Below are 13,653 nucleotides of genomic sequence, written 5' to 3'. Positions count from 1 at the left end.
ATCTAGCTTGTTGGCTGGCCGTAAACATCCTGTCAGGCATTTACGCACTTTGTAAAAGTTGCAGTAACTCATAAAAGGATAAGCGAGACCTCCAGACTTTGGCTCCACTAAAGAAATCAGCTGGCCCTGTGGTCGCATGGTTGACAACATGCTGACAATTTTGATAACTTCCGTAAACTAGTTTTTTGCCTTGAAAAAACATATCCTCATAAATACTCTGTTGTGTCTAACTCTTTGTTACTTATCATAGCAATTTGACTTGTGTTTTCTGCACCAGTTTCCTTGGTGGTTATGATGTCTAGCAATTGTTTTGGTGCCTTGAATTTTTCTTCAAATAAACTTAATTTTTGATTCACAAAATTTACCCTTTGTTGACAGTTTAAAATGAGTAACTTTGGAAAAAAACATGATCTTTGTTCAAGCTTGACCTTTCGTCTGTCCAGAGTTCCTGGTCGAGGCCAAAGTCGTTGAACATCAGTTCAAAGATACAGCCAGTTAGGAAAGTTCTATTTTTACCAGACTTTAAATCAATTAGTAATAAACTTTATGCACCCTTTAATATGTTAGGTAAAATCACTTCAAAGCGTTTAAAGAAGTACTAAAAAGATAAAACGTTCATTAAATACTCTCCAACAGCACAATCACAACCACGTAGTAACATTATACAGGGTAGATGCATAAATCTGACCATACAAGCCCAGCTTTGTCATTTGCTTGCTCTTAAAGCACCAAACTCAATGCAAGCATCCGACAAGCGTGTAGTGTTAATCAAGCGTGACGGAAACAATAGCTGGACTGTCATATGAGTATACTATTGTCTAATTGTAAAATCTATAGAAGCTGGGCAGGCTACAAGCTAACAGGCCTTAAATTAAAAACAATAAAGTCAAACCGATTGAGGTGACGATCGTGTACATATCTAGTCTGAAAAACAGTGTTTCCTATTTCCTGAATGCTAGATAATTTCACGCTTTGCCATATCTAACAAACACAACATGCATTTTTACAAGTTTCTCTTAAATCCGATTTTAATTTATAGGTCATAACTTATAACTAATATTTTTGGCACAATTTATGACCACAACAATAGTTTGACGTTAAATATCAATACTTCATTTGAGCGACTGCACATTTTGGCACCTGCACATTATGACTTGCACATTTCGGCACCTGCACATTTTGACCTGCACATTTTGGCACCTGCACATTTTGACCTGCACATTTTGGCACCTGCACATTTTCAAAAAATGTGCGCACATTTTGACCTGCACATTTTGGCACCTGCACATTTTCAAAAAATGTGCGCACATTTTGACCTGCACATTTTGGCACCTGCACATTTTCAAAAAATGTGCGCACATTTTGACCTGCACATTTTGGCACCTGCACATTTTCGAAAAATGTGCGCACATTTCGACCTGCACATTTTCGAGCACATTGTGCAAAAAACGCTCGCATGCCCGTCTCCACTCATGGGTCCCTAAATGTTCTATTTTGAAGGAAAGAAGGGCTAGCTGTCCCAGTTTAAATTAATTTGAACAATGTTAAAAAAATACCCATTTTATGTTGCTAGTGGAGTGAATGTTTGAGCTATAGGATAAAAAACAATAATCAACAATAGCAAATTTAACAAGCTATGCCAGGGCTACTCAAATGGAGGACCGCGGTCCATATCCGGACCTTTAAAGCGTTGGATGTGGACCTCGACCGTCTTCTGATTACATACACTATCATTTGTGAGTTAATTACTTAATCGTCGCTATGTATGGGCAGGTTTTAAACTGGGTCCGCATAACGATTGATCTGCGAGGAGCCTAAAGTCTTGCCAAAATCTTATGCGAGTTCAGATTGACCAGCTGTTACGTAAAAATGGTCGATTATTCCATTATACCACCGGCGATTTTTTGCGCACAATTGTATCTGTGATGTAATAAACTGAATTTTAGATCATTACCTTACGAAGCAATCCTGCAAAACCAGATAAAATGTATTCTGTATAACTTTGTGCCAAAAACTTTTGCAAGGAGTAAAGTCATGTTAAGTGCCCAGTTTTCATTCTTAAACGCGATTCCCCCATGAGCTATGACCAAAATTGGCTAAAACATGCTGCATTTGCATTTCTGACAGAAGTGTCTGGACCTTTGGTAATTTTTACCTTTTCAATCTAGACCTTTGACAAAATTAATTGAGTAGCCCTGAGCTATGCTATCTATATTTCAGCCAATTCCGACCTTGTTTAAAAAAATTCACAAATTTTAGGGGTCTTGTGGGGTAAATTTTTGGGCTACAGTCTTAAACACAACCTACTATAAACGGCAAATTCCACCAGCTATCGAAATTTCATGCGATTCCAACACTATTTCAAAAACTCACCCATTTCAGAGGTCATGGGGAAACGGATGGGGTTCATACCCAAACACTTATGAAACCACAATGACCTAATCAACAGTCCTGTAAAATTTTGTCCCAGGCAGTCAAAATTTAAAATTTTGACCACTAGAAGCATTATAAACAACAACCATTAATGCTTCTGATGTGATAAGGCCATTGACAACCCCTGAACTGCCATGGCACAAAACGCCACCCAGCAAACCACAAACACAACCTTTCGTTTGTGGTGCCCCACAATATGGGGGCTAGAATAGGGTTAATGTTGGGTCTACAGCAGTGTCAGTGATTCGCGATACATGCATATTTTGATGAGATGAAGCCATATTGATAAACATTTGTTTGTTTGTTGTTCCAAACTGAAATGGGCAATTTTATTTTTCTCTTCAGTTTATTAAAACTGAGGTGAATGGCACAGCTGTTATGCGTTGTCACAAATCTTTAGGCCTTAGGGGAGCTTGCAATAATGTAATAACGATTTTTGTTGATACACTTTGTTGATTGCCTAGGAATTTTGGTTTGCAGAAGGTTTTCTTTAATTCTACCAACACACACCCCAATGAAGCATTATAAGCTAGGCTCCCGGAAGTTTAGCAAAAATTACCCCTGAATTGGGGTTAAGCGAAAAAGCCTCAAATCTCTGAAAAGTAACTGCCTTCCAGCCGCCGAACTCACAGAAATGTTAATTCAAAACAGTGAGACAATGGTATATTTTAAATTTCTGTGTTGGGTGGGTGGTGGTGAACTGCTGGATCAACTGGTGTTAAATAAAAAAGTGCACAACCTCCCTGTAATATGTGCCAATTCGAATTAGTTTTTACCACATTTTCTTACCATGGGTAAACATCAGGATAAAAAAACTGTACCATTTAGGTACCATAGATTAATTATCTTTAAACCTAGCCAATACCTTTACCTCAGTAAAGTTCCAATTGATAGTTCCATGAATAGTACACTTAGGTTCTGATTTGGCCTCAGTTAATAGGTCAATAAATTGCCATGTATAAAATACATTGCTTCCATTGATCACAGAGGCATGAAAAAGAGAATTTTTCCCATATGCCACATAAAATGGTACAACAGAATTCAAATGTTCCACTGACAGTTCTGCAAGTAATAATACAAATGCTAGCTTTAAAGTATAACCTAAACCTAAAACAAGATGTCATGCTGTATATCAAATTGTTGTGTTGGTGTGGTGCAATGGGTAATGTGTTAGTACAACTGAAGGCGCCTGTTTCTGTGTGATATCTGCTACCTTTTAGCAGTCAGGTTTGATTTAGAGAAAAGAAGACCAGAAAAATGAAATGTCAATCAGTAGCCAAGCAGACAAAAACTTCTTAATGACCTTCTAACACCGTTTCAGTAAAACATAGTCCCTATCTACAAAAAAGAAATATTATTTCATGTGTTTATTCATTTTACTAAACATGTAGCAAACAAAAAATGCATGGACTAATTTTAAGTGTGAGTCATAACAGACTACAAGAATCAGCCTCTGTAACAGGGTGGTGACCGACAGATCCGTCTTTACTTGTAAAATATACAAAATATTTTATTTGAAAAAGAAATATTAATTTCGCCTATTAAGGCATTGTCAGTTTCTGTCTAAAAAAAGAAAAGAAACGATAAAACACATAAAAGTTAAAATGTTAAACTACTAAAACAACTAACCGCTGCCAAACCAGACAATGGCGAAAAACTATGGAGAAAAGCTGACTGACTGTAAATAAGGTGGCAATAGAAACGCCGTAGCAAACAAAAAACTAGCAGGTGTAAAAATGGTGTGCATGTTAATAAGGGGTGACGCGTAGAGGGCGGAAAGCAGATCATTTCGTTCGCGGCAAAATCAGGCATCCTTAAACTGACAACAAAAGAAAAAGCGCTAAAACCCGAAGCTTGCATTACATTTCAACGCCCCAAAACACTCGGCCAGTATTGTCCAAGAACCGCGCATCGGGTATGTTGAGTTATAAACAGGCTGGTGGATATTCCAGACCATGCGGCAAATGCGCATTGTGTGGTGGTAGAAAGGGGTTCAAGGCAATGGTTGCTTCCGCTTCCTGCACCACCACGCCTTCCAACCACTCTATTTCCCTAAGGCAGCAGCTGACTTGCAAAAATTATGGCAGATACATGGCCACTTGTACAACATGCAAAGAGCAGTACATGGGAAAAACTAAAAACCGTTTCAATACTAAATGGAATTCACACCGATCAAAATGGCAGACAGGTGATTTGACCAACGCTAAGGGCAACAAGATGGCGCTAGCAAATCACTACATAATTAACCATTCCTATCTCGAAAAAAACAAGCCGGGCATTTCAAGTTGCTTCATGGTAACGTTCGTCAAAGAACTGCCTAAGAGCCATCTGGACGTTTGTGAGGACAAATGGTTAAACAATCTAAGGGGGTCTATTAACATACAACCTAAGATTTTGCCGCGAACGAAATGATATGCTTTCCGCCCTGTACGCACCACCCCTTATCAACACGCACGCCATTTTTACACCTGCTAGTTTTTTGTTTGCTACGGTGTTTCTATTGCCAGCTTATTTGCAGTCAGTCAGTTTTGGCCTTTATTACAGCCGTTCTCCATGTTTTTCGCCATTTGTCTGGTTATGCAGCTGTTAGTTGTTTTAGTATTTTCACGTTTTAACTTTTATGTGTTTTATCTTTTCTTATCTTTTTTTTAGACAGAAACTGACGATGCCTTAATAGGTGAAATTAATATTTCCTTTTCGAATGAAACTTTACACTGACGCTGATCGTCTGCCGCTCTTTTTGAGTATATTTTGTATGGACTAATTTTATTGCTAGAAAATGATCAACACAATGATTTACACTTTATTGGGTGAAAAACAGTATGAAGCAACTGGAAGATGGGCAGCTACATAGTTATTTAAAACTTTAGATGTCTGTGAATTTTTTTAAAAGATAAAAGTATAAACCTAATGATTTGAGGAAACCAAATAAAGTTAAAACAAAAACTGATAAATTAAAGACATTTCTAGCTGTTAGCTTCTTTAACATAATTACAAAAGTACATACCATTAATTCGGTCTTGAACGTACAAAGTAAAAAACTTTGTCAATTTATTCAATGGATTTGATACTTCAAGATAAACTTTATAAACTGCAGGAACAGAATAGGTGTAAGAAAAAATTGATGTATGAGTTACTTCTTCAGGATAGTTGTAATGTGCTCGCCATAAATAAGTTAGGTTTGTTCCTCTAGACACAGATGCCTAAATAATTAGAGTAAGAGAAACATTAGTTAAAATATATTCTATGATTTAAGTAAATTCTAACCATTTAGTGCAGTTAAAATTGGTGAAAATGGTCCTTTTAATCAAGATACATTCTATGCAAACAAAAATAGGACACACTATACAATTTTTCTCAGCTGTAAATGAAGACCATGCACAGTTTAATTGATTTTTGCTAATTTATGTCTAAAATCACTTGGTTTACCAGTGGCAAGAAAACTTCTTTACATCAATGTCAACAAACCTGAATTTGCACTTGTTCTCCAGTAGAAACAGCATTATAAGGGAATTTCCTTTTAGATAGAGTAATGTTTGTTATTTTTTGGATAATGTTTATTGTTTTCATGACAACTTTGTTCATAGCACAGTTGGAAACATTTAACCAAATTTCATAAACACCATCCTCAATAAAAAGCGTTTCAATACTGCTGGTGTCTGGTGGTAGAACAATTTTGTGTTCATTAGAAAACAAAAATCAAAATGCAATATACAAGTTACTTGAAAAGTGCGCCACCAAGGTCTTGTTAATTGCATGAAGTATTTCCCAGTGGTTTTGAGAACAATTGTAGTTTGAAAATCGATGAACAGATGTACCATTAGATATTAAACCTTCAAACAACAGTGTTTCTCCAGATGGTCCAAATCCATTTGATGTTGCATTTGACATAATATGTAATGAGCTGATGTTTTCAGCAACGACCAGGCAAAATGTAAAATTTTGTGAACTCACCTGAAAGCAGTTTAATGCATCACAATTTATATCAATGATAGTACAAATATGTGGGAAACATACTTCATTTTCAGCCATCAGAAAGACTTCAAATTTACCGGGGATGATGAAAAGGTGGAAAAAATAGGGTTTAGTCGATCTTATTCCCCAGTTTCCAGGCAAGTTGGGAGTAATCTACAAAACAACCACAATACCTAACAATTACTGCTGCTACTACAGAAAAAAAAGTTTTCAGTCAGAAGTACTGCTAATATACAATTAAACAGGTTCCTGGAAAACTCTGATCAAAGCAGTGGTTTTCAATCTTCACAGTTCATGGTCCTCTTTAAGTAAACCCTTAGGTCCTATGTTAATGACGTTATCACATGGATTTTGAACAATAAATGCAACAAATAAGAAAAGTTGAATACATACAAAAGGGCAATTTAATTAAATCTAGGCTACAAAAAAATGGGTAATCATTCCTGCCAGCAAAGATAGGCTTCAAATGTTAAAGTGACGAACATATACAAATATGACACAAAAGGGTATTGTTTATATTAGGCAAATGAAAACTTTCTATCTCTTAGTAACCTACCATCCATCGAAATGTTTTTGCATTTCCTTGTTCTGATATATTAAACCACAGTGGGTTGCCTTCAAGAACCACTGATTGAATATCAGACACAGTTACACCTTCCACAGGGGATTGAACCACAATTTTTAAACGTTTTTCCTCCATGCTTATTTGATTGCTTGCCACAACAGTAATGTAAAAATCATCTTCACTGTAATATATGTGTGTAACCTGTAAAAAAAGGGTTGAAACCCAACAGGTTGGTTAACAAATGCAAGAATATTTGGGTTAAAACTTTTTGACTAAGATTATTGTCATTCCCTTTTACAAACTGTCGTTACTAGGAATGTTCAAAGTAGAATAACTGGTTATTCTAGAATAATTGTTTCAAATCTAGAATATCGAATCCAATTCTTATATTATTTTTGACTGTGCAATCATTAATCTTGACAACAATGAAAGTAGACCAGTTTTATGCATTATAAAACATATTTTTCATTTAAAATGTAAATAAAAAACCAACCAAAACAAAGAAAAACACTGGGAAAAAACTTTGCACAACTGTACTGAAAATAAATGCACAAAATGCACAAAGTCAGAAGAATTAGCATAGGTTACAAATTAATTGTAACAATTTTATTTAGTGATTTTTTATTGCAGAAGTAACTATGTTGTAAGCATGCTAAAGTAATTTAATTTGTCTGGGGTTAGAGGACTGATAGAGCGATTTTGCAATACAAAATGTGAACTTTGCAGTGTTTACTCACCACATTTTTATGTTTGTATGGGGTAAAAAAATGGCGCAAATGTCATATGTTTTGGAATTCCTTCACTGTTTTTTTTATTATCAGACAATCCCATGTTTACAATCGCTGCCCAACAAAAGCACACATTTATATCAGTTTCAATTACCCAATATAAACGGCAAAAATGGATTCGAATCCAAAGGATTAGTTGTTACCACAGATGTTTACAGTAAAAGTAAAAAATGACTTTCCTATATGTAGTCAATTAAAATATACTACATCTTATTTCATGGCTAAACTGCATAATATCTTATGGCTTTGCACTAGGTATGCTGCAACTGATCAAAACTTGCAGTTTGAGAGCACAAGACAATTCGGCTATCATGCCCTTTTGCTACTGTTGCAAATTAATATATGTTTTTGCATGACAACACTGCATTGCAATACAAAAAATGTCCTGTTCTTGGTTTTCTTTAACTAATTCTTGTTTGTGATAGTTAAGGATTACTGGCAGTAAGTAAGTGTGTGTGCACAACAAACTTGCGGTCTGGTGTTAAAAACACAATGATTAAATTAAAAAGGTGTGGTGCTTTATTAAACTCCTTAAGTAGCAAAAGAAAGAACAAACAAAACTTAACGTTTCTTTCAATTTGCCACAATTTAAATTTTGCTAATTACTGAGGAAATGTCAAGCTCTTTCAAGTCCTTTTATGTACATCAAAAGAGTGTCATTCAGTCAATTTGTATCATTGTGAGATGCAAATAAGTTTTGATGCAAAGCAAACTGATCTTTCATCTTCACATATGGTACAGGGCAGATATAGGTTTAATAATGTTCTATTTGAATAAATCCTACAGACAAAATAATGAAATAAAAAGACTGATTAGGTAACCTACAAAAAGTGTGGAATATCACAGTGGTGGAAGCGGTGGTCATTTCAGATTACGTCAATTCATAAAAGAAAAAGAAAAATGGGTTTAGTTTAAGAAAAACCACTTGTATCTACTTCATCTTCAGATAGAACCCCCTTGACACCCCAGAACATTATGACCAAAAGGTGAAAGAGGCAATAACAAGCAGTACGTGAATAGTGAAGAACCTGAACCATGTTCAGCAAAGACATCTTTAAAATGGATAAACATACATATCAGTTCAATTTAAAGGGGAAACATGATTTTGCAGTGTGGTTAGTGAGTTTTAAGAATTTTGACCTTTTTAAAGTCCCCATGCAACAGCTTTTGCCAGATTGGTTTGGTCATAAAGAAAATGAACTTCACTAGAAAACAAGATTTTAGGATTTTTGTATTCGGCTAAAAACAAGATTTACACCTGAAATTCAAAGCAGCACTGTGTAGGCTTATGGAGAGAAAATAAAAAGTGGGTATGTCAATTGAACTTACATGTGAGAGTTGGGTAAGATTGCTCACCTCGCCGATTGTGAGAGTACTGTGGGAAAGTCATACAAATACATAATTGTGCTAAATGCAGTGCTTTCTTACGGGGTCTACACAGCAGAAATCTTGCCTTTTATTTACACAATATTGGCCTAAATCTGACGCCAGTGGACATGGCAGAGGATATGAATAAATATCGCTGTGGTTCTGAGCTGTTTGGGATTGCTTCAAAGTGTAGTAGGAGAAGGTCCATGCAGTACATGGAGTCAATCAAGAAAACAAGCCTTCTATAGGCGATTGGTTAGAAAAACTTGCAGCGGCGCACACCCAGGCGCAGGAGACAATGAAGAATATTGTGGAAAAGCTGTAATGTCTCTCCCAAGTTTCACTTTGAGGAAGAGTTCCATACAACCGCCCAAGCAATATCACATGCTATGGGTGTTGCAAGCTTCACCATATAAGGCACATTTGTCCTTTAAACAGAAATGGGTTGAAAGATTGTGAGAGTCTGGCCCAACCCGTTCGCCTCTCCAAGTCAACCTGATGGTGCATGTGTTTGGAACTGTCATCACAGTGCTTCCTGCTGATGATGTGGGGGTGCTATGTGTTTAGATCAGTGATTTAGATGTGTCATGTAACTTCTTCGTTACCAGAATTATTTTCGGGTTAAAGGGGTGAAAAATAGGTGAATCCAATTAAAAGTTAGAAAATTATTTAATATAACTTACATTGCACCAACCAACAAAGCATAAAACTCTTAGATCATGTACTTAAGTCAGTACAGCCGTTTTACAAATTTTACGTTTTGGGGGCCTATGGGTGAACTGTTGGGAATAATAACTAACATCTTTCTAAATTTAAAAAAAATCTTGACCAAACGTGGCGTTAGACAGAAAAAAAATTATGGACAAAAAAAATTACAAACAAAAATCTATGAGATTTATTAAAATGTCTTGGTAATGCAACCATTTTCTGTTGCCCATTTGCAAATGGGAAAAATTAGAAAAAAAAATTTTCAAAGTTTTTTTGGGTACAGCCTACCACCATTGGGCTGTAACAATCATGTTAAAGCACCTTCAAGAACATAATTTCAACTAACAGTAGTGTTACGTTTTTAATCTAGACCCAGTCATTGATTTTGTTGTTGATCACTGGGTCTATATTTCGGGAAAAAAACTTTCAGTTCAGATAAAACTAACCTGTTGTTCATATCTGCTGTTACAAATCAGTGCAACTCTACACACAAGCATGTAATTCATTTGTGTTGAGCTAGTGATTTTTACTGATAGGAGCACCAATACTTAGTATTTTTTTGTTTCCTATCAAATTTGCAACATATGCCATGTTCCACATGGAGGTGTAAGTGCTTGTCTAGTTATGAGAGAGCAATTTACTTTACACTGGACTACCAAAAAGAGAAAAAAAGTATCTGCTGTTGTGAAAGAGGTTCATAGTAACATTGTTTTAGTGGGGAAGTGTAAATTAGAAACCGACAAAAATGTGTATGGTTAAAACAAAATCTAAACTAGAAAGGTGGCTTTCGAATCCATTTCTATTTTGTATATTCAGTATGATATTTACTAATTTACTATACACAGCATTCAATCTACACACTTGATTGTGTTTGCTTGCCCCACACGCATGTTTATGCAAACTGGCTATGGTACAAAGACGGTGCAATTATTTTTAGCATTAACCCAGACACAAAACTTTTTTTTCATTTTTTTCCATTATTATATTACCACATATTTAGAAAAGTATTAAAATGACCGGGAAAAATACTTCCTATCCTTTGAGATTTGCAATTCTAGCTATAACCTCGATGCTGCTGGCAAGGCCAGTTTTAAAACAGAAAACGCACTATAGGCACTAAAAAATTAGAAGCCATTTTGCAGCAAAGGTATGTGTAATTAACTTTCAACATGTGTGTAAACTCAAACGCATGGAACAGCCATCAGTAAACAGAAAAAAGAAAATAATACAGACCAAAACAATGTGTTTCCCATAACCCAAAATAAACAAAACAATCACGTAATCAACACAAAACACTGGGCAAATTGACTCCTCCATACTACTATTTATGTACCTCGTTTCCATGTTTATCTTCAGAAGAACCTGCAAACTTCCACAGTACAGACACATTACTTCCCTTGTATAATGCAGTGTATGTTACATTATGACCCTTTGCTATGGCAGTGCCATATGGAGAACTGGTGCGAATCTGCAAATCTAAACATAAAGGTCCGATTTAAAAACATAGCAATATGCCTTTAATCTAACAAAAGTCTACCTTCAACAACATCCAAAACATCGACAAAAGCAAAAGCTGACATATTATTCACTTCATTGGAGACATTCAAAACCACCTCATAATGGCCAGGAGTTAAAAAGTTTTTTGAGACATTACCTTAAAATACATAATTTAACAAGAAATCCATGACAGGTGTATTATCAAAAACCAACCACTGATATTGAAAAGCTCAAGACTTGATTGGTCTCCCCAATCCACTGTTGCAGAAACATTTGTTCCTCCAACAATTTCATACAAAAATGTAATTGTCATACCAGTTGCAATGTAAAATTTGCTTGAATTTAAACTAACAGAAACTATTGGTTCTTGAACACACACAGAAAACATCTGCACAAAAATTTAAACAGATAAAGTAAAAACATTTTTTTGGCTTACAACCATAACTTTAACATAGTGGGTGTTCACATTAAGGTACATGTTTTGATTATGCTATATAGGGTGTTAACTAGAAGGGTGGCTTAGCACATTTTTTCGTTGCATTTACACTATAACCTATTTTAAAACATTAATATATTGGGTCCCATATTAGCCATCATTTTTTTTTAACCTTAGTTGTTTCTGCAGGCAGAAACTCATGGGTCACCACACATGCAAAGTTGAAAATAATGCATTTCAAGAGATAACCATGAGAAAGGCGGGTGTTGTAAGGTAAAACACAGTAATCGGCACTGGCTTAAATAATAATACTATGTAGAGTGCAAACTATATACATCAGATTCACACCAGATATTGTTTGAAGTATGTCCTATTTACCGTTCTTTTTCAAAGAAAAGAAGGAGTAAAGAGTGGCACTATGGGGTAAAACAAAAAATAGAAACCTGTGAATAGCAAATTCTACAAGCTGTCCAATTAAATTTGAACATTGTTAAAAGGGTCACCCACATCAGGAACCAGTTGGTTAAATTGTGGTGTTACAGGGCAAAACACAACATTTGAGGACTTAAAATAGTATGTTCAATAAACTTTGCAAATTTCATGTAATTAGGACAGTTTTTAAAAATTCACTTGGGGCCCAGTTGAGTAAATGTTGGGGTACATGGTAAAACACATCAATCGAAACCCACAAATAGCATAGTCCACATGCTGCACAAATTTCAGTCAATTCCGACTTGTTTAAAAAACAGTGCCATAGTAGGGGGCTAGTGGGGTGACTAATGGGGTTCAACACACCAACCAAAAAATATGAAACCTAAATGACTTAATTAATAGTACTGCAAAATTTTAGCCCAATCGCTAATGTTTAAACTTTTGGCCACTAGAGGTATTTTGAGCAACAACCATTAATGCTTCTGATGTCATGGGGCTGTTAACAACCCCCTAACTGCAATGGTGCAAAAACGTCCACCAAGCAACCCACAAACGAGTAACATACAACTGGTTGCCCTTGTAAGACTATTGCACCACACAAATCTTTCGTTTGTGGTGGCCAGTAACATACAAATACGTTTTACACTTTGGGGGCTAGTGGGACTACAGGGTTGAACACAACAATCGACACCTATAAATCATATACTCTACAAGCTATCCAAATTTCAGCCTAACTATATCTTCCACCTGTGTAAGTTTCGACCAAATCCATTAAACATTTGATGGCCTTTTTACCAATTTACTATACATATCATTTGATCTACACATATGATTGTTTTTGCAAGCAAAAACAAATGGGTCCACTTACGTGTTTGTTACGATTTACAGTATAAAAGAACGGAAAAATACATTCAATTTAAACACTTGCTTTGACCATGATATTGTCGTCCAAGGTCAGTTTATCAACACAAGTTTCCCTACAAAGCCTTAACAGTTGTATTACAGACACTATAAATTAAAATGCTATTTGCTAGGTATATATAGCAAATTGTTTTTCACAAATGCCACCTAATATGATCAAGTCACCTCTCTTTTAAAACAAATGCCACCTAATATGACCAAGTCACCTCTCATGGTACAGACGCCGAAAGACCGTTTAATAGCCTTTTGACATGTTTTTCAATAGCACGCAGTGCTTAGTGTTTAACAACACCATTTTGCCTAATTTATATATGAATTAAGTGTTGGTTCTCGAATTTACTTGATAACAACAAAAAAACTATGGTGTGACAAAAAATATTTTATTAACTGTGTTTGTAATACCTACAAGTTGACCTTCACTGACCTCAAGTCATTTTAGCTGACAATGAGCATTTATTGTCCACTTCATATGTTTTTTTTATTAACTGTGCTTGTAATACCTACAAGTTGACCTTTCACTGACCTCACGT

At 35.6% G+C, this 13,653-nt stretch overlaps 2 protein-coding genes across 5 annotated transcripts in view; one reads left to right on the top strand and one right to left on the bottom strand.

The window, feature by feature from the left end:
* LOC145213570 (polycystin-1-like) overlaps positions 1 to 11,718 on the bottom strand; it is a 103,747-nt gene extending 92,029 nt beyond the window's left edge. For all 4 annotated transcript variants that reach the window (XM_080081906.1, XM_080081907.1, XM_080081908.1 and 1 more), the window contains exons 1-9: positions 11,548 to 11,718; positions 11,375 to 11,491; positions 11,171 to 11,313; positions 6,965 to 7,174; positions 6,451 to 6,561; positions 6,156 to 6,387; positions 5,902 to 6,092; positions 5,441 to 5,636; positions 3,305 to 3,495 (exon numbers count right to left, since the gene is read on the bottom strand). In XM_080081906.1, the coding sequence (XP_079938032.1) occupies positions 3,305 to 3,495; positions 5,441 to 5,636; positions 5,902 to 6,092; positions 6,156 to 6,387; positions 6,451 to 6,561; positions 6,965 to 7,174; positions 11,171 to 11,313; positions 11,375 to 11,491; positions 11,548 to 11,647 (1,491 nt within the window). In that variant the 5' untranslated portion in view covers positions 11,648 to 11,718. The remainder of the gene's footprint in view (positions 1 to 3,304; positions 3,496 to 5,440; positions 5,637 to 5,901; positions 6,093 to 6,155; positions 6,388 to 6,450; positions 6,562 to 6,964; positions 7,175 to 11,170; positions 11,314 to 11,374; positions 11,492 to 11,547) is intronic.
* Positions 4,351 to 4,845, top strand: LOC145213578 (uncharacterized). Its single transcript, XM_080081919.1, has one exon. The coding sequence runs from the start codon at positions 4,351 to 4,353 to the stop codon at positions 4,843 to 4,845; it is 495 nt and encodes a 164-aa protein (XP_079938045.1).
* Positions 11,719 to 13,653: the final 1,935 nt, after the last annotated feature.

The sequence above is a fragment of the Phallusia mammillata genome, chromosome 2 (assembly GCF_965637545.1).
Source record: "Phallusia mammillata chromosome 2, kaPhaMamm4.hap1.1, whole genome shotgun sequence".
Classification (NCBI taxonomy): Eukaryota; Metazoa; Chordata; class Ascidiacea; order Phlebobranchia; family Ascidiidae; genus Phallusia; species Phallusia mammillata.
The sequence above is the reverse complement of the archived record's forward strand: the minus strand, read 5'-3'. Positions and strand labels throughout refer to the sequence as shown.

What these genes read in the sequence shown, in the direction of transcription:
- LOC145213578 (XM_080081919.1), top strand. Translation starts at nt 4,351, where the DNA reads ATGTTGAGTTATAAACAGGCTGGTGGATATTCCAGACCATGCGGCAAA.